Genomic DNA, 21,101 nt, shown 5'->3' with positions numbered 1-21,101 from the left:
ATATTATATTATATACATAGATATACCTGTAAATATTATTACATTTATTATTCATAAAATTTGACCATCATATATTCAATTGATATTAAAATTCTATTCAGACCAATCGTCATCATCTACATATTTTGGTTCTGGCATCGACGAAGATGAGTTCTGTTGTTGCTGATGTTGTGTTCTGTTATTAATATGAGCATGCGAAGTTGAGCTTTCATTAGAATGCCTATTTTTCCTAAGATCCCAATTATTTTTTATTATTGGGACTATCTCTGTTAAATCTTCTATTTTAACCGAATCATTTATACTTTCTAGAACGTTTTGTACAACTGAGGAATGATTTCCATTTAATTTATCATCTCTAAATCTCAACATAAGCCATTCATCAGTTTCTGGATCTTTTGTGCATTCAACGATTCTACCATTAAGTGGTTCATTTAAAGCTTTTAACTCCTCCCACTTTTCATCAGAAATTTCTAAGTCAGTAAATTTTCTATAGGTATTCTCAAGTAAGTTCATTTCCTTCTTATTGAATGGCTGGTCGAAAACTTCTAATTTTCTATTTACGTCTGAACCACCTTGCCAAACATACAATTCAAAAGTAGGTTTAGTGTCGTAATTATAATACCATCTGTTTGGATCTTTTCTAGGCAAAGACGTATCTTCCACCATTGGAATCTGTAAAATTAATTTAAAGTCAACCGAATTTTCTTCCTCAGGCTTCCATTTCAATAAATAAGAATCTTTTGCACCAACAACATAAGGTGTATTCACTGGTGTAAAAATTAAACCATCTGAAAGATGAGGTAGTTTGTCCAATGTTTTGTAAACGTTTACTAAGTCGTAACTAAAATTCATTTGTTTCATAGAGATTTTAAAAGGAAAATTTATACAACGATCAGGGAAGATTGATCTCATATCAAAATAAGGTTTATAAAATTCCTTACCTAAATGTGCTAATCTGGAACTTGTTGGTGAATGTGTTAAGTTACGTCCATTCATTGTTAAACAGTCGAACATTAAATATCTAAGTTCCGTTAAATTTGTCATCGGATTAGTTTGAATAACTAACTCACCATCTATTAAAGTACCGTCCTGTGCTGTCTCTATCAATTCCTTTTTATCCTTCTTTGGTAATTTTGGAAAATGGAATCCATTCACCAAATAATAATTGTTTTCTCTATCAATCATAAATGTACTTTGTTCTTTTGTCATCGGATTTATAACTATCAGCATCAATACACGTAAACCATCCGTCTTTTCACATACATAATAATCATGCGAGCTCAGTTTCTCTTTCATATCTGAATGCTGAAATGAAACAGGTTGAGAACCAGGGAAGGTTTTTAGAGGCTTTGGGGAATTCAGTAACTTACTAACTATCATTTTCAAGTCTTGGGTAACATTCCCAGACTCTAGAATACCTGGTATTTCAGGTGCAGCTCTATCCATTTTCTAAATTCTTTTAAACTGCTTGTACTAAAAATAATCAGATGCAATATGGCTATCGTGTTGACTTACAGAAAATATAGAAGTCTCAATTTATGTGCTTATTATTCCGACTGTTAGATTTATCAGTAAAGCCTTATAAGATAGTCTTATCCAACTGAATAATTAATATTAAATTTTATATTCACTATAATTTTCAGATTTCCATTTTTCACTTTTCAGTTTTGCATTAAAAGATGTCGAAGAAAAGGAAACACCTCTGATTATTTTACCAACCGAATTTATATAAAGGATCAATAGTATTTTCGAACTCAATCAACGATTGTTGATATCAATTTTATACAAAAAGTAAGACAGTCAGGTCACTTATTACATTTTGTTTGAGTTTGAGACTCACTATTACTGATTGAAGCTTTTATAGAACCTTGGTTAGATTGCAGAATTAATTGCTGTATGATTCAAATATTTAAGACTGAACATTCACCAATAAAATAATCTGCTGTGAAATATCTCATTATGCAAGCTTTTGAAAACAATAATGATGTATCTGTATTGATGAACATCAATAAAGCAGTAGCAGATGCACAGAATAAATTTGAAAACACGAATAGAGATCATGAGACACAATCGAGAGAACTAAATGAAGATCGACCTTGGAATTTTATTCCTGCTATTCCACCATCTTTCAGAAAAGATATAAGATTTTCCAATATTCTTGATCTAGATGATTCCATTGTTGATTTTCATAAGCAATGCTTATTATCATCTGATAACAACGTTTTACTTGATCAAAATGACACAATATACACAGTGGCCACATCTCCAGGAGAACCGTACTATATAGGTAGAGTAGTTGGTTTCGAGATTAATCATGCATATAAAGATTTTGTAGAAAAGAGTTTGGAAATTTCTGAGAAGCTACCATCTAATTACTTTGTATTAAGAATGAATTGGTTTTACAGACCAAGAGATATTGGAAAATTAGAATCTACTTTCGATCCACGTAGATTATATGCTACCCAGATGGAAGATATAGTTCCAATTGAATCATTTAGAGGTAAATGTGTTGTATCTCATGAATTGGAACTAATTGATAAAATACCAAGTGAAAGTGAAGTATATATAAGGCCAAATATCTTTTATTACAAAGAATTATACGATATATATACCGATCGTTTTTATACTGTATTGCCTACAGACATGCTTTTGCACATGTTTACAAATTCATCATATTTATATGTGTTGAATAGAAAAGTACGTTATATATTTACTGAAAAAGATTTTCCGATTGAACATATTATAAACAAATATATCACTGTAGATGGTATGAAAGACAAATCTAACACATTTTTATGGGATAATATATGTACTGTTTGTAAGGAATGGTGTTCATCTACAGATTATACTAACTGTGATGAATGTAATAGATCAATCCATAAAGTCTGCATTGAGCCCTTGATGCAGAATAAATTGAATAATGATATTGTATGGTTATGTAATATATGCATGAAGAGAGAAGATGGTAATAAAGATAACATCAATGAAGCAAAGACAATGGAAATAAATGAGAAGAAACAAAATCTCTCCTACAAACGGTATTTAGAAAGTGAATCGTTAAAGGTTTTTGAAACGACAGCTTCATACAATAAGGAAAATTATTGGTTTTATTATTTTGGTAAAAATACGATTAGTGATTTTAAAACATTATTAGACTGGCACTTATTCTTACCATATCCGATCACTTTAAAAAATAATTTCAATGAGGAGGGAAACTTGTCAACTTGGTCATCGCACCCTTATAATAATGATACTCTCGCTAATTTAGATGATTTAGCAGAGTTTACAACGAGTAATGTAGATCCAAATATCCCACACCCAGAACTTGAAACCTTTTTGGGCAGGGCTAAGGAGATATTGGGGAAGTCTGACAGCGGAATTCATTATACTTCAGAGGAAATTAAAACTACATTGTCTTTCTTTTTCGAAGCTCAAGATTTCGATATAGAACTAGCCCTTATTACTTGTGGTGTTTTATTCAAATCATCATTTTTCATGGGCAGATTAATGACTATTGAAGAACTTGAAAAATTTAAACGAGGAATTAATCGATTTGGCAATGAGCTACAACTGGTTCAAATATATATTGGTAGTTGTGAGTTAAAAACAATAATTAAGTATTTTTCATTTTGGAAAGATACGATAATGGGGAATTCCATTTTAAATAAATATTCAATAGAAAATTCTCCAAGGAAAATTTACTTATCCAATACAAGAAATACCGATGACAAAAACAATATCAAAGATCTGAAGGCCTTAATATCATTTGATAATTTACTTAAATATTCGTCAGAACTTGCCCCAAAATATATTAATGCTTATATTGATGATTCTTCTGTTGAGATGGGATCTAAGCTAATCCAAAAAAATGAACCCGATTGCTCAATTTGTCAAACAACAGCATCGTACATGTGGTATAAACATACAAGAGATTCACAAGTGATTGAGAAACTAAACCCGAATTCTCCTAATACTAGAGTATTAAATAACTTTTCATCTATAAATGATTTGATATGCATACGCTGTGCAAGATTATGGAGACGTTATGCCGTTATATGGCAGCATCCAGTATCCGTTTTCGCTAAATTACTTGAGGGTACTGAAATGGATTTTACTCATTATTTAACTGAGATGCTTGAAGAGTCCAATGATAATTATTTTATATCTTCGGCTATACAAGCACATAAAAAGTTAATAGAATATGAGTTAGTCCAGGATTCAGAAATGATATTTAGGCAAAGGGAAAAGATGTGTGAGGACCCGAATTTTTGGACTAAATACAATTCAAAGATCACAATAAACAGAAGACTTCTAAGCAGGCAGACTAGAAAAAAATTGACAGTAATCCAAAAAAGTTAGAAAAACTAAAATTAGAGTTGATTATTTATTTAGAAAAACTGGAATATAAGGGAATAGAGATCAGTGGTTCCTATAACATTCTTAATGAGAATCAAAATGTGTAATACTAAATAAAAGATGATTTTAAATATAGAGTTATCTGAATATCAAAGTCAAGGTTTCAATTAACTAGTACATTGTTTATGCGCGACATTTCTTACGATCATCTTATAATTAAATAAATGAACATAAATGAACCTTGAACTTTCTAAAAATAATATCATTGGATACAATATTTAAAATGCTTATGGAATACCTTTACAAGAAGGGATGTGTTATTCTAAAAGTAACATATGAGTGTAATAACTTGAAGTATATATTTATCAGAAAAGTTTCATCTTTTGGTAAGCTATTGATTCTCTATCAACTTTTTTAACTCACACGATATTTTATCTGACGCTAACAGTCTCTCAGCACTAATCATTAGACCTTCATTCTTGATACATAATAATAAAGAAACTTCTAATTTAGTTAATAACCTTTTTGACACTCCAAACACTTTGCTTATGTATTCATGGGAATGAACAAAATCCTGAAGTACTTTTGATGAAACTCTTATGGATGCAATTAATAACCTATGAACATATGATTCCTCTAAAGGATATTTTAATTTAATAAGATTAGTTTCCTTTTCCCGTACTAAAAAGAGTGATTGTAATAAAACTATTGTCCCTAAGTATATAGTTTCATCAAACAAGCATTTTGATTGTATTCTCTCAATAAAATTTTGGTATGTAACTGTTGGTGTGCTCTTCATTTTAAATACGTCATATTTTTCTTTACTTTGTTCATAAACTTCAGTTTTTGATGCTTCTGGTGATATAAAATGCAACTCATTGTTATTTTTGGTTAATTTTAGTAATATGTCAATTATATCAGTAAGCATATTAATAGTTGGGCATTTCTGCTCTTCTACAGAAGTTTTGGAATCTTCAGAAGTCTTAGGGACTATATCCATATTGTTTTGGTCGTCTATAGGACGTATTTTAAAAATTGACTCATAATCTACTAGTAATTTATCCTCAAAATAATTATTCGATGTTGCTTCTTCATTAAAACTATTATCCCCTATTTTCAGGAATTTAAAATTTGGAACATTCATCTCACAGATCTCTGAATCTCCTAAAATCATATCTTCTGGTATATTATTACATTGCGAGCCTCCCATAATCGTAGGTGAATTTTCTAAAGTATAGATATTACTATCGACAAAATTCAAGTTCAAATTGTCATCGTGATTATCTTGATTATCTTCATTACTTTTAATATCTATTTTATTATTATCGCTTTTGTGAATATTATATTCTTTAAGATTGTCATTACTATTATTATTACTATTATTAATACGATTTTCTTCAAAAAAGTCAGTTAATGATGCCGAAGAAGATATTTTAAAGCCACTTTCGTTATTGGTTCGAGACATCAATTTTAAACTCAAATTACTGCTCAGTAATCCTGATGGTAAAGACGTGGATGATCTATCAAAGTTATTCATGAATAAGAAGGAATTAGATTTATCATTTTCATCTAACTCATCTGCACTTAGCTCAAAGTTGGAGGTAGAATCCCAAACTGATGAATTCTCGGTAGCCAAATTACTAAATGGTTTATAAATTCCCCCACTTTTCATGATATCAGCTCTAAATGAATCTATATTTTCCAAATTCTGTTCCAAATAGTTGTTAACTTGACTAGCATATTCTATTATATCCTCGACATGATGTTTGTTCCTTGTTGTATTAGAGCTTGCAATCGATTCTGTTGCACTTTCTCTAGATTTGGTATGAATTGGTAATTCTACAAAATTTGAAATTTCTCTGCTAGTTTCCTGCTCAATCTTAGACTTCTCTACTGTTGAGTAGTTGCTCTTATCTATCCTTTCAAAGTCATTAGACAGTAAGGTATTGTTATCTGTATCTAGGGTCAAATCTTGTTTGTTGGCATCTTTTTCTTTATCAAATCTCACCTTTTTTGGCATGGGAGTGTTAGATCTTGACTCTAAGAACTCATCTAATTGTGAAAAATTATTGCTTTTTGTAAATATCTTTGATTTTAAAGGCAAGTCTCTTAGTTTAGTAAACTCCTCATCCACATCACTTATTTCATATGCACTACCGGACGTAAGCACTTCATTTAAATCATCATCATATTTTTCAGAACCATACATGCTTAGTATTGTAAAACTTTTAATAGTGTTATATTTATTATATAAATAATGTTTATCCACTAAAGTCAATATTTTCTGTCTAACTAAAAAAGTGAAGAAAATAATGTCCAACTTAATTGCTTATTATATTTCTGTTTCAAATTTCAGATGTATTATATTAATATGACAAATATAACAGTTTTTGAAATTTATGTGTGCTAGTCTTACTTCACCTTTATTTTTTAATAACTTATAACTATTTGACTCTTTATATCATATCTATATATTTCAACTTATTGATTTTGATCTTAAGTCTTGTTTATAGCAAATGGTACCATTCAACTTTTTATATTCGATGATTTCAATTAACCCCGCTTGACCTTATTTGCGGCTATGATTTTAAGCTGAGAAATCTCTATGGAAACCTTGACTTTAAGAAACTTAACGTTTGATATTCAAAGTATATATACAAGAATCTGTAAGGAATTTTCTAGATAATTATAGATAGGTTCAAACTTAGGCAAATTACCATTAAATTGATGGTTTAATATTCAACAAACGAGATGCTTATTGACAAATTTATGGTCGATTTTCGAACTGGCAATCTACGATTTTTGAATATGCAATCGTCGATCTCTGATATCGTATTCAAGCATCATCTGATATTAAATTGTTGGAGTTGCAGAAATGTAATATCTCTAGTGTTCTTTAAGTTAACAAATATATGGTATATGTATATATATAACTGGTGCATTTATAGTTAAGTTTACATGTTGTTATATTTTCTTTTTGATATATAATGATCGAAAGCTATGCAGAAGAATTTATGACTTGGATAATAGAAAGTAGAATGCGAAGGAATGCAGATATAAATTTGTTGTTCAGATTAATTATATGATATTAGCATTTCTGGTAGCATCCTGTGGACCTCCTAATGAGTCGTAACTCGAGTCCCTCTCCAAATTTGCAATCGATGAGGACTTTGATTCTGATCTGGTTTCAAAGATATTTGGTTGAGATAAATGGAATGGATTGCTTAATCTTCCACCGTTTTCATCATCATAAGATGTGATTAAACCATTATTAGATTCAGATTCCTGTCTTATGTGGCCTGGATAATTTTTTTTGTTTTCATTGAAAAAACTATGTTCTTGTGGAGATTCAGCACCTTTTGACATTTCATCACCAGACAAGCTCGTTATAGGAAGATTATTGTTTGAATTACTTGTTCTATTGTCTGGTCTTTTAGATTTCTTACCAAGTAATCCTTTAAATGTTAAGTTACGTAGAACTTTACCAGAGAATGATTTATCATTCAAACTGGTACTGTCATTAGTTATAACTTTTTTTTCATCTAAATCATATTCATCTAGGGAGGATGATTTATTACTATCCTTTTGATCTTGTATGTCTCTATCGAAAAGCTCTGTGTGATCCTTGACAAGATCACCTAAAGCTAATAATTCATTAGCAGCGGCACCGGTTTGAGAATTGAAGTTTCTTTGGAACGAGTTTCTATCATCATTAGCTGGTTTAAATCTTAGATCTGGGTTCTTTGAGAATACAATCATGGCAGTGAATGTCAAAATCATCATCAACAAAATAAAGGAGAAAGCGGCGTTCATAATGAAGAAAATCCAACCCATTATAGCTGAAACAGTGTAAGGTTGGCCAAACAAATCTGAAAAGAATAAAAAGAAGAATGAATTCAAGACAGTGATCACGCTAATAAATATGTTGATGATATTTGTCGGACGATCCAAATATGGTTGATAACGAATGACTGCAACGACATAGAATAAATCACATAACCAAATTGCTAAAGCTTGAGTTTTACCCGAAGCTTGAGAAAAACCTACAAACAAAGATCTAATCAATGAATGACAAATAATGACTGTGTTCCACCAATAATGTTTAGCATTAAACATGGTATAGAAGAAACCATATTTACTTAATATTTGATCATCACCGTATAACAGAGCGGCTGGATTATTGTATTGTTTAATGGATTTTTGGGCGAAATAATGAGTTCTAAATGCTGACCAGGCCATTAATCCGATTGATAAAACAACGAATAAACAAGCGATAGTAACGACAGCACCTGAATCTACTTCAGTGAATTCCCAGAAACTTAATAAAGTTAATTGCGAAAACCCAATAAAAACGTATCTTAATAGTGAACCTTTTAATATAATTCTCCAAGCATTTCTGAAAGTGTAGAATCTATTTTGATCTTTAATCCAACCTAATCTGAAAGATAATTCGATACAATATTTACAACACATGATGAATCCTGCTAAAACATAACCACATAATACAAAAAAGGTGAAACCAGTGCATACCACAGATGTGTTCTCAATGTTAATATTGAAGGCTAATCTTTTAATACCTCTAAAAATCAATGTGTTTGTGTTACCGTATAAGATATTTGAAGCTCTTTTCTTTAAATAATCTAGTGATCTTTGTGTTAATACTGAGATTGTGGTGGAAGTCAGATATAAAGTTGGATTACCACCAGTTGATTCTACGTACCAACGGAAGATTTTCTGCATGAACGAGACTCTAATTAAACCCATTGACCAAGCTAAATTTTCAGCCCAAGCTTCTGCAATAGGTGGGACTCTATGAACATGTTGCATTGAAACAATGACGACACTTTGGAAATATAAGAAAAGGGACATTGTATTAGCAGAGATATGGGATGCAGCAGTAGATTTACCGAAAGTCGATAAAACGGCCGATAATAGTAACCCGATACCAGCAACCACAGCAGAAGCCCATTTAACACCGGTTTGAGAAACAGTCTTACCATTAGTGAAGAAAATTTCCAAACATGCCAGATAGTCTGATTCATTGTTATAGATGTTCAATCTTGCGTATGCGTCAATATCTGGGACTTGGTATGCGATACCTGGAATTTGATCGGTATATTCTGTTGAGATATATTCAATAGATTCAATTTGGACATCACCTGGGTAAATTGGACAAAATTGTTTCCATTCTAGATTACAAAAATCAATATCTTCAGTGATAATTTTAAAACCATATGCATAAACATCAACAGTAGCATGCAGATTACCTGATAATTGTGTAACTAAATCTAAAGTATAATGTAAAGAATTATCATCTGGATTGAAGACAACATCAAAAGAGTTTGCACTTAAAGCAGAATCTTCTTTACAGGTGACCAATGAATTAGCGACTAGAGTTCTCTTGGCGAGAATACAATTGAAATTCAATATTAACAGACAAAGTTTAAATATGAGTTTCATTGTTCAATTTATTTCTATATATATATGTTGTGTTATCCTCTTATGTTGAATGTTATGTGCAGTGATTTATATATATAATTTTCTTTTTGCTTTGCTGGATCAATATCTTATTGATTTGAAAAAAGATAAACAGAGGAAGAGTAACCAGAAACAGAATAAAGTATATCAAAAGTATAATTAAGCTACTGTTGCAAAAGGATATGAGGTTATATTGAATTGAATAATAGAATCAATAATAAAAATTGCAAACTCCGAAATCACTATAAAACACGATATTGAATGATCTTGAGTACTATGTATCCTGTTGTCAAACACTAAACGCTTGTCGATCTAAACAGAGGTATATGCAAACAACGAGTGTCAATATATTTATATATATATATATATATATATATATAAATAACTAAGTTGTAGTTATCAGATAATATTAAATCTGATGATGGGTATAAATCTTGTAGAACTATTTATAAAATTTCGAAGAGAGATATTATCAAATGAGTACATTATTGTAGTTAAAATTAAAAAAGAAAAAAAACAAAAATAGAAAAACTGAAAAACTGAAAACTTGCTGCGGTCGTAAAAAGTAACACGCCGAGACAGACAAGAGATGGGATTGACAACAGAAGCGTGTCGGACTCGATCCAGACCATACACAGGGGGAAGGGGAGGGATATGTGTGGGACAGAGCATGGAAAACAACAACAGAGAGGTGTGAAGTTTGATTTCATCGATCAAAGAGCAAGAACAGGTACAACGCCCACTCACCCAACTACATGCCATTTTGTCGTCCTTCTTGAACTACATTATTACCATTACCATCACCTCTTCGGAGTCGCCATGTCTCATAATAATTCGCAAATATATGTATGTATTCAAGTAAAGTGTGTACAGTATGTCTAATGTGTATGATAGGAAACCATGTGAGAGAGCTTCAGAGACAATGTGTAAGAATAATTAATTACGAGAAGCGCTATTTTCGTGTTGTCTGTGCAGAGTGCAGGGTGTGTTGTTCAGTGGTTTATCATCGTGTACTCGTGTGGTCGTATGAGGCGATAAGGATACAACCACTGTCCCTTCGTCGCTGATTTATGCGGTGGTGTCCTCTCTTCACACTATAGCAGAAGTGAACCCATTAGGAACATCAAACGGGCCCTCTCTCTGTGTGGTTGGTGGGCTCTGTTCTCATTTTGTTTGTTTTTTCCTACTTGGGACAAAAAAGGGCCACTTTCTCTCGAACTGCTCTTTACGAGTTATGCCAGTGCGATGGCTATCACTATACATTTGAGAGAAGGAAAACAGTTAAAACGCACCATTGGCGGGGTAAGCACTGTTATATGTGTGTGTGAATATATTATATACGTATATAAGCATATGTATTACTATTACTATGGTAAGACGTGGGGGATAGAGAAAGGGAAATGGATTGTTCTTTAATCAATGGCTTACAATTGTCATCCATGACCACACAATAATGCATAAGTATAAAATACATTAATGTGTTGTTGTTGCGGAACAGTCACCTTAACTGATTTAAGGATTTCTATATAAAAATAATGATCTAATGGTTAAGGGTATATGTTACATCAACATGGACAATTATTGTGGTGCACTAGTCTGCAACTGCTAACTGGAGTGTTCGATTGAGGTTTTGAGGTCCCTGTTTTCACTTCTATTTCAATAATTGTATTCACATATATAAGTAGCTCTTGGATGCATATCGATAGGACATCTCTTGATTCGATGTTATGTATTTCTTGAAACATAGACACCCATAACTGCAACAACGACAAATAAGTAAACGATGTCTAACCTACTAAATAAATTCGCTGATAAACTACAAGGGAAGAACGAGGAGGATCAGAGTGAGCAACAATATCAACAAGGTTCTCAACGCCAACAAGGTTCCCAACGCCAGCAAGGTTCTCAACGCACAGAGCAACCCCAATACGGTCTGGGCCACCAAGGTAGCCAAATGAGAGGTACAAACCAGAACGAGTACGACTATGATCCAAACGATTTCTCCGGCGGCTCCGGCGGCCGCTCGGGACTAGGAAGCAACCAGGACACCTCCGGCGGTGGTGGACGTAACTTCCAAGGCTCGGAAAACTTGCAAGGACAGCAACTACACGGTGCTGGTGATAGTAGTTTCAAGTCACAGATGCCTCGTGACTACGAAGAAGGCGAAGGCGACTGGGGTCCATCCTCTATTGACCAAGGGGATTCTATGGCATCGGGAAACACCTCCGGCAGGACAACTAGGAGCCAAGGTCAATCCCAACGTGGGGGCAATCAAGGACATAACAGATACCAATTCGATGATCAACAGTGATTGCATTTGTCAACCACTATTCGGCTCTTGTTTTTGTTTTGGCCAATGAACAGTTCTTTTACTTTTTCTTCCTCAAACTTTTTATGATACTATTCTATATTTGAAACGTATATATATATTACAAGTCTTTTTACTTCTCTATGTTATCAAATATATATATGACTACCTTTTATATTAATATTACTAATATCATGCCTTTTGAAATGTATGACACTTGCTGGAACCCTGAGTGCTTGAGATCAACTGTGTCGCTCCTGTCACGTGCCAGGCATTCCTTGTCACTGACATAATTTTTAGAATTCCGATCAAGTAGCTAAAAAATAAACTATATATGTAATTCTATAAATATATATAGGACATTGAGTAACCGCTTTCTCTACTTTATATTTAAATTTGTAGAATATAGGCGTGCATCCTTCCATATTTCTAGTTGGAGATATTCTAAAGGTGTTGTTAGAGCTAAATCGCAATTGAACAATTTTTGCAATGGATGGTAAGCCATCGACCTTGAAAATATCAAGTTTGTTGAATAGTTTCACTGAAGATGAGACCGTAAGGGAAATCCCTGTTGATGACTTCAAAAAAGGTAATAAGTTTTCATTAAGTAATATTCTGAATTCTAGCGATAATGATATTGCAACAACCAATGTGAACTCTCAAGTCACTAATAATATCAAATCGGAAACTGTTAAAGTGGAGAAACCTATAAAACAACAACAGAGGAATGTTAATAATTATTTATATGCACAACCAAGGTCAAGGTCGTTTGCAAACCCATTTGATTTGAATCTGGTTGATAAGACAAAATTGACTCTCACCACTGATTCTACAAATAATATTAAAATATATCATGAAAATTCACAATTATATTATACTTTGCCAGAAGGTTCAGTCCCATGTTTTATTATCGATGATTTTGAGGCCTTTAAGTTTAAGACCCCAATAGCATTTTACGAGGCAGTGTCTGACTTAGGGGAGAAATATGGTGCAGTGAAATTAACAATAACAGATCCTAGATTCAACATAACAAACGATCTGATAGAAACACACGAATTAGCAAATGAACAGTTTTGGTTCAAGACTAGAAAACAATATCTATCTTCATTCGATACCGAAGCACAAAAGATACTAGAGTTTCATAAAGATCTTTTCCAATTTCACAAAAATATTAAAAAAACGAATATAACGAAAATACCCAACATAGATAAAAGAAAATTAGATATATATAGATTATGGAGCTGTGTTCAACTGCGAGGTGGGTTTGACACAGTTAGTTCCCAGAAATTATGGGCTCAAATAGGTAGAGAATTGGGTTACTCTGGAAGAATAATGAGTTCGTTATCTACTTCATTAAGAGCTGCATACGTGAAAGTTTTACAAGAATTTGACCTTTATAGAGAACAATTGCGTGAGAAACAAAGAGAGAAAGAGAATACGGTAAATATAAATCACATTTATGAACAAAATCAATTAAATGTCCATGCATCCACTCCACAAATCACACATTTATCAAATTACGAAACCAACAATATAAACACAAATAAAAGGATATCATCCGAAAATCTCGATCATTTGGATTCAATAAATAATTATAACATTAAAAAATTGAAAATTGAAAATCCACTTATAGATAACATCAAATTTATTACATCATCTGCTGCCGAATACTTAAGAATAAGAGATATTAAATATTCAAAAGGCTTATACGTAAGTTTTGATAACATAACCGAAATTAAGAAAAATATAACAACAAATACAGAAAGAACTATACCTGGATATGATTTTTCGTTTTGGAACAAAGGACAGGAAGTATATGATAAATCTGTTTACAATTGTAAAGCATCGTCTATCTTTTCTGTTAAACAATTTTATGAGAAATCACAAAGAAACATAAAAAAGCTTAGACAGTTATATGACGGTAAATTAAATTTAAATTCTATTTCGTCTAAAAACAGTCAAATTTCGGATGAGGAGTTTGAATATTCTTTAGATACGATGTTATCAAATCCTTCTTTAGATTATGAAATAGATACAGCGTTGGACATAATGCCTATGATTCACAATGCAGATTACATATTAAATCGAATCACTTATGGTAAGAAATTAAAAGCACTTGAATTATGGAAATTGAATAATGTTCCATTAGAAGAAAACTCTCTACTAAAATATTTAGATATTGATTATGGACATGTAACAAGACCGAAACTTGAAATTGGTATGCATTTTTCGACTAGAGGCTGGTCAGTCACTGATAATTTTATGCCATTAGTGGATTATAATCATCTTGGGTCGACTAAATTATGGTATGTGATCCCCCCATCTGAAATTGAAAAATTCGAGACGTTAATAAAAACTATTAATGAATCTCGACCATTTAATACTTTCAATGTAAGGAATCTTTTACCCAATGAGATTGAGGAAAATTTTAAGTCTTCTGAGTTTTATAAAAATTTTCTAGAGACTAACGATGATAACCCCGTTATATTTGGTAGTAAAAGGAAAAATGTTCACTCAATACTAAATAATGAAACAATTAAGTCAACAAATTTGGGTTTGTTACCAAATGATTTATACTTAAAATCTCGCTTTTTAAAGGATAATGGCATTAACTTGAAAAAAATAGCTCAAGATGAAGGGTCCTTTATTTTCCAGTTTCCTAAAAGTTATTCATCATCTTATGGTACTGGATTCTATCTATCAGAGAATGCTTTATTTGCACCAAAATCATGGTTGAAAAACTCGATTGAAGGTGAACAATGGTTATCAAATAGAAATATTTTACCCTCTATGTACATGACACAATTCCTCTCCAATATAGCATTCAATAATTTAGAGCTTCGGTTTCAGTCGTCTGATTTATTAGGGAAAATCATCAGAGAGGAACTCCATAATCGATCAATGTTTAGGTCGAAACATGGTACTACACATGAACGCATAGACAAATTTGACTTTATATCAGATTTATCACTAGAGTCGACAGGCTTCTCCAAAGTTGTAATTTCTGATGATTATGATTGCATGTCAATTTCTCTAAGGGAGTTTCTATCTTTAAAAGGAGACGAATTGTTTTCAAATGATTCAAACAAATCACAAAAAGATTTGTCAATTTCATTACATCTATCCCATGATGATGATGCACTTACTCAATTGTTATGCTTTAGTGAAGCCCAGAACACTACTAAAACTGCCAAGCTTCTTGAGGATACTTTTGAGATAAATTTATTTAATTTAATTAACAGCAAATATGTCAACAAGAAAGTACCATTTCATGAAATGAAAGACTTAGTCTCAAAATATGATCCAGAAATTATTGAGAAATATTTTGATAAGACAATCATCAAGGAGTGCGAAATATTAGTGGCAGAGACAAAAGCAATATTATCGAAACTTCAGAATATTTCCATGATTAATGATGCGATACAGTTTGGTGATAATATAAAACTAAAAATATTAACAGTTCCTGATAATGATAAGTTATTACTAAAATTGGAAAAGGTGAAAGATTCATTTTCTACATGTTCTTTTTACTTTCCAGAAATGGAACAAACTAACCATATATATCAAAGGATTTTAAAATTAACAAGCAATAGCATACAGGCACTATCAACAAATGATTTAAAAACTTTAAAAGAAGTATATATCAAATCATTTGAAGTACCAATAAAACATTCGTTATTGAAGACAGTTGCTGATAAAATACACAGTTTAGAATGGGTTGATTCTTACAATAAATATATTCTAAAAGTAGATGATGAAATAAACTATGCATCTGAAATTTTTACTGTAAAATCTCTGTTACAATTTTTCAATTTTGGGGTACAATGTTGTAATGTTGAAGATGTTGAAAGATTGGAAAATGTTAAGAATATTATACTGAAAACTAATGAATTAATTGGATTGTTATCAAAACAGTTTAAACCTAAAAAACAGCATAGTAAAATTTCCATTGAGATCTTGAAAAATATCATTGAAAGAGCAAAAGAAGGTAATTTACCAATTGGTGCCACTATGTTAAGATTGATTCAAAATATTATCACTAGAATTTCTGACATTGAATTGGAATTTACACCAATTAATAAGTTATTAAATGTTAATGAAGAAAAAAAGAACGATATATTAAGGATAATCTACGGTGATGATAATATTGGATATGAGATATTTCAATATTTCAACGGTTCAGAGAAAGATTTGAGAGCAAATGTATCAGATTTTTCGGGTGTGAAATTATTAAATGATGCCTGTAAAAATGCAAAAACATGGTCCCTTGATTTATCAAAATCGACAAATAAAAAATTGGACAAGTACCATTTGAGAATTAAAAAGGCTTTAGATATTTCTAGTGATACTTATGAGAACAAACTCAAAAGATTAGCAAACCCTAACGATATCATAGAAACTTCGGCAACATATTGCTATTGTAGAGATGGTGACAAAGGTGGTACGATGATAGAATGTGAGATATGCAAAGATTGGTACCATAAATCTTGTATTAATGAAGGACAATGGAATTTACCAACGAACACAGATGATATTTTCATTTGTGCATTATGTAATTTGGATAACAATAGTGGATTTTTTACGCAGCGTTTCACGTTAACATTTGAGATGATTGAGGCATTAATAATTTCAAGTATCAATTTGAAAGTTATCTCTGATCGTATAGCATTAATGCAACTGATCGATATGTACTTGGATATAATAAAATTTAAAAAATTTGTTAGATCACATCTGTTTGATGAAAATGACAATGTTAAAGAGGAGATAACTGTAGCAGAATTGAAATTCACTTTACGAAAAATCATTGGATCGCGAGTTATTTTTAATGACCCACTCATTAAAAAAATCTGGGAAAGATACAGTATATTGGAAATGAGTACTTTCCAAAATTTCCAAAAACCTGGACAAAATATTATAACAGGATATAATTCAAGCGGTACAGAAAAGATGATTAAAGAAAATTCTAATCTTCCATCATATGATAGATTAGTAGAAAGGCCCTTTGAAGTGACAGTAGACAAAAAAATAGTGCATGAGGAAAAGATTTAACGTCGTTATGAAATTAATAATGGCAACATGATGCTCAATATGATATTTTCATTGAGAGACATTAATGATATAAATTATAAAAATAAATTGTGTATATATGAGTATAGTTTATTCAAAATTGTAATAGTTAATGACCGTTGTAACTCAAAAAATATCTTGTGACAGTCATACAAAAGAACCTACGAAGCTTCTTAGAACATGACAGGAATATGTATAATTGTTTTTATTGTCAGGCAAAAGTGTCAACGTAATGATGTTAAATTCGCCCACAAGTCACCAAATCACAAAATTGATGCCATCCAACTTAGTTTTTTAACTGTCTGTATAAAATCTCAATTCGTTATATATAGAAAATATCTATACATGACTTATATATATTACGTCAAAAATCTGAAGAGTTTTTTTAAAGCTACAACGACTCTAATTGTTACGGGCCTCATCTCAATTTTTCAGATCAATTTAATTCGTATATAAAAAAGCTCAAGAAAATAATTTTAAATAATTGTTAATAATTAATTTGAAAGGAATGTAACAATGCTATAAATAACTAATATATTGAGATATATCGTATCATATAAAGTGGAGACAAACTTTTAGCGTTTTAAAATCAAGATTATATTGATTTTGTTTTATTGTTCCTCTCCAGTCATTAATCTAATACATGAACTACATTACTGCTGCAAAGAAAGTCGTCGTATAGCTTTCCAATAGAATAATTCATATAAGTTAACCGATTATATAAATAAACAAAAAAATTGATAAATTATAATGAATAAGGTAGGTCTCTGCAATAGTGGCTTTGAACAATTGGTATGTATGAATGTAAAAGTTCTAAACAAAAGTAACCCTTACCTCTTTGCATTACGACCATCAGTACTTCTCCTCTCTCGAGATTTGTTAAAGTATAGTAGAGGTTTAAACAGGTCATTTCATTTAATCTCCAAATTAGACAGTGAATCAAAAAATAATAAAGATTCAAATAAACGAGATATTCTACATAAACATGAACATGAACATGCCAGTCATTCACTAGGACATAGTCATACACACAAAGCCGCTAACCCATTGTTAGTGGTAAGCACAGAACAATTTAAAAAAAATCCGGGGGTTAGAATCACATGGATTGGTTTGGGGATTAATGTAGGAATGACATGTGGTAAATTTTTAGGTGGTATTATGTTCCATTCACAAGCTCTGATAGCGGATTCTGTTCATGCATTGAGTGATGTTGTTTCAGACTTCTTGACGTTATTCTCTGTTGGTTTTGCGAAGACAAAACCAACTCCAGAATATCCTAATGGTAATGGTAAGATAGAAACAATTGGATCTCTGGCAGTATCTTCCATTTTAACTTTTGCCGGTGTATCTATTGGTTGGGCCTCATTCACATCAATCGTTGGGCCATTAATTCCAGCTACCGTTATAGAAACAATTACTTCATTGATTGGCCACGTTCACGTTCATTCGCACACTAGTATTGATGATGTGACTAATGTAAATGCCGCTTGGATTGCTGCTGCATCAATTGTTGCCAAAGAATGGATATTCCAGGCAACGAAAAAAGTTGCAATTCAAACAAATTCTAACGTCTTATTAGCAAATGCTTGGCATCATCGTGTGGATTCATTAACGTCACTCGTGGCATTAGTGACAATCACATCTGGATACTTCTTTAACATAGTATCATTGGATGCTGTAGGAGGTTTACTTGTTTCTGGGTTGGTTATAAAAGCAGGTGCAACGGGCATGATGAGTTCAGTTAAAGAACTAATAGATAAATCGATTTCCCATGATGAAGAACGTTATATAGAAATCAAAGCTGGCATTAACGAGAGTTTAAAAAACTTGATTTCGAATAACAACTCAGGTAAACCTTATCAGATTAAAGCTCTAGATATATTAGCATCTGGACCATACTATCATGTTAAACTAACTTTAGAAGTTCCAGCACAAAAATGGGATAATGTTTTAAGCATGAGGGAAGGTGAAAATATTATCAAATATTTGAGAAAAGCTTTAAGTAAGGATTTCTCAGACATTATTAAGCTAGATGTTGAGTTTGAAGATGAAATCATTCCTTTGACAACAGAACAAATAGAAGAAAAAAGAAAGCAAGAAAAAGAGGAGTTAGAAGAAGCTAAGAATTTCCATGATCATTACCATGGTGACATTTTATCCCATACCCATTTAGATGGCGAACTTTCGTATGACAATGATTTACTGGGATCAGATACGACTAAGGCAACATTAGAGTCAGTAGCACACTCACATAATATGGATAGTTGTGCTGATCAATCTCACTCGCACGACCATTCCCATTCACAATCGCACAATCATACCGATTCAAATACCCAATCAAGATAGAAAAGTGATTTTGAGTTTTAATTTGGACTTGAAATTGTTTCAGAGATTATATCAAATAGTGATAATCAAATTATAAAACATATGTTATTCATTGTTTGGTTATGAAATTAAACATAATCCTAATAGAAATGTATGTATATATGATAAATTTTAATTGATATTTAATTTTTATTTGCTTTTTTTGGCAACTTATTTACCAACAATCCAGTCATTCAAACCATGTCTATTTCTTGCGATTTCAAAAGCATAAAATTGAATTCTAACGGCGAAAATAGTAGAAAATTGACCGTATTCTTGACTAGCATCAGTTCTCAGTAGAGTACCAAAATTGTAATCCTCAACAGATTTCTCGTATTCGTTACAGAACAATCTCCATCTTTCCTTGGCATCCTTAGATTTCAATTCTGATTCTTCGAACTTCCTTAGTCTTTCAAGGTCTTTGTATTCTGGAAACTTCTCCATGAAATTAGTGTAGATTTCATCATCCATACTGGTCAATTTCAGTTTGGAACCAGGAATCTTGGTCAATAACTTCCAATAAGTTTCAGCTTGTTCGACAGCAACAACAGCAAATTGTTTTTCGATATCCTCTAAATTATCAGCATTTTCGGCGTCAAAAGTGGACATTTTTTAATGGGTTAAGTAATATATGGTGATATGTGTAGCTATTTCTACTCACTCGAAGCTCAATACCTAATATTGAACATACTGAAGCGATTCAATTTCCTTTAATAACAAGTCATCTCATCTCTTTTATATATGTTTTAAATCTTTTTATTCAGTTCACTTAAATCAATTTCTTACGACATTTCATTTTTTTTCTTTTTCTTTCATTTTTTCATTTGGATTTCCGCTGCTGCGTCGTTACTCTGTCACTATCTCGATTGTTTTTTTGTAATGCCATCCATGCGACCTTTTCTTAGAACCCATTCTATTTTTCAGAAGCGAAACTCTGCGATGCTCTCTGACAAGATTCTGGCACTTGCTAGAAAGTGCCAGAGGAAATAGGAAATATAACAATGGGTTCGTGTGCAGTGATCTGAAACAGGGGAGGTGTCAGTAAAACTCTGGGTGTCAGTAAAAACAGGTGTCAGTGAATTTAAGTGTACTTTGTTGTTCATAGAGGTATCGTTTATGGGGTATGACTCGTTGAATTGCTGAACTGGATAAGACAAAGATTGCTTTCAAGAGTATAACGAGATCAAATGGGTTTTCTTTTTCTTCTGATCGATATTAAATATTAGTTGGAAAGTTCATTCTTTTAGGAAAACTTTTGAAATCTTATTACAAGAAATTAGTTAGATAATATTAAAATAACGAGTCGTTTTTATGTAACAGTGTTTATTGTAATTCTCAGCAGTTTACTGGGAAGAGCACGCCCACCTATAGACATATGAGTTGTGAACAGATAATATTATTCGTAACTTGACATAGCTATGAAAGCACCTACACTTTATGCACCCCTATTCGTCACAATTATTAGCATTTCATCATCGACGGATATGACCATACTTCGGTGAAAATAAATGATACTCAGAACTTGCAC

At 31.8% G+C, this 21,101-nt stretch overlaps 8 protein-coding genes across 8 annotated transcripts; 4 read left to right on the top strand and 4 right to left on the bottom strand.

Annotated features, from left to right (window-relative positions):
* Positions 1–93: 93 nt before the first annotated feature.
* CEG1 (mRNA guanylyltransferase) lies at positions 94–1,446 on the bottom strand (the record flags this gene model as incomplete). Its single annotated transcript, XM_003685753.1, has 1 exon — positions 94–1,446. One exon carries the CDS (start codon positions 1,444–1,446, stop codon positions 94–96), a length of 1,353 nt encoding a protein of 450 aa, XP_003685801.1.
* Positions 1,447–1,959: 513 nt separating this feature from the next.
* TPHA0E02760 (uncharacterized protein) lies at positions 1,960–4,359 on the top strand (the record flags this gene model as incomplete). The annotated part of the gene is made up of 1 exon (XM_003685752.1): positions 1,960–4,359. One exon carries the CDS (start codon positions 1,960–1,962, stop codon positions 4,357–4,359), a length of 2,400 nt encoding a protein of 799 aa, XP_003685800.1.
* Positions 4,360–4,747: 388 nt separating this feature from the next.
* On the bottom strand, positions 4,748–6,565 carry PCL8 (Pcl8p; the record flags this gene model as incomplete). Its single annotated transcript, XM_003685751.1, has 1 exon — positions 4,748–6,565. The coding sequence occupies one exon, from the start codon at positions 6,563–6,565 to the stop codon at positions 4,748–4,750; it is 1,818 nt and encodes a 605-aa protein (XP_003685799.1).
* Positions 6,566–7,434: 869 nt separating this feature from the next.
* Positions 7,435–9,816, bottom strand: TPHA0E02740 (transient receptor potential ion channel family protein; the record flags this gene model as incomplete). The annotated part of the gene is made up of 1 exon (XM_003685750.1): positions 7,435–9,816. The coding sequence occupies one exon, from the start codon at positions 9,814–9,816 to the stop codon at positions 7,435–7,437; it is 2,382 nt and encodes a 793-aa protein (XP_003685798.1).
* Positions 9,817–11,617: 1,801 nt separating this feature from the next.
* Positions 11,618–12,145, top strand: TPHA0E02730 (uncharacterized protein; the record flags this gene model as incomplete). The annotated part of the gene is made up of 1 exon (XM_003685749.1): positions 11,618–12,145. The coding sequence occupies one exon, from the start codon at positions 11,618–11,620 to the stop codon at positions 12,143–12,145; it is 528 nt and encodes a 175-aa protein (XP_003685797.1).
* A 486-nt stretch (positions 12,146–12,631) lies between these two features.
* Positions 12,632–17,191, top strand: ECM5 (Ecm5p; the record flags this gene model as incomplete). Its single annotated transcript, XM_003685748.1, has 1 exon — positions 12,632–17,191. One exon carries the CDS (start codon positions 12,632–12,634, stop codon positions 17,189–17,191), a length of 4,560 nt encoding a protein of 1,519 aa, XP_003685796.1.
* Positions 17,192–17,959: 768 nt separating this feature from the next.
* Positions 17,960–19,555, top strand: MMT2 (Mmt2p; the record flags this gene model as incomplete). The annotated part of the gene is made up of 1 exon (XM_003685747.1): positions 17,960–19,555. The coding sequence occupies one exon, from the start codon at positions 17,960–17,962 to the stop codon at positions 19,553–19,555; it is 1,596 nt and encodes a 531-aa protein (XP_003685795.1).
* Positions 19,556–19,744: 189 nt separating this feature from the next.
* On the bottom strand, positions 19,745–20,182 carry CHP1 (ribosome-associated Tef1p biogenesis chaperone CHP1; the record flags this gene model as incomplete). The annotated part of the gene is made up of 1 exon (XM_003685746.1): positions 19,745–20,182. One exon carries the CDS (start codon positions 20,180–20,182, stop codon positions 19,745–19,747), a length of 438 nt encoding a protein of 145 aa, XP_003685794.1.
* Between the last annotated feature and the right edge of the window lie 919 nt (positions 20,183–21,101).

The sequence above is a fragment of the Tetrapisispora phaffii genome, chromosome 5 (genome assembly GCF_000236905.1).
Source record: "Tetrapisispora phaffii CBS 4417 chromosome 5, complete genome".
NCBI classification, from domain to species: Eukaryota; Fungi; Ascomycota; class Saccharomycetes; order Saccharomycetales; family Saccharomycetaceae; genus Tetrapisispora; species Tetrapisispora phaffii.
The sequence above is the reverse complement of the archived record's forward strand: the minus strand, read 5'-3'. Positions and strand labels throughout refer to the sequence as shown.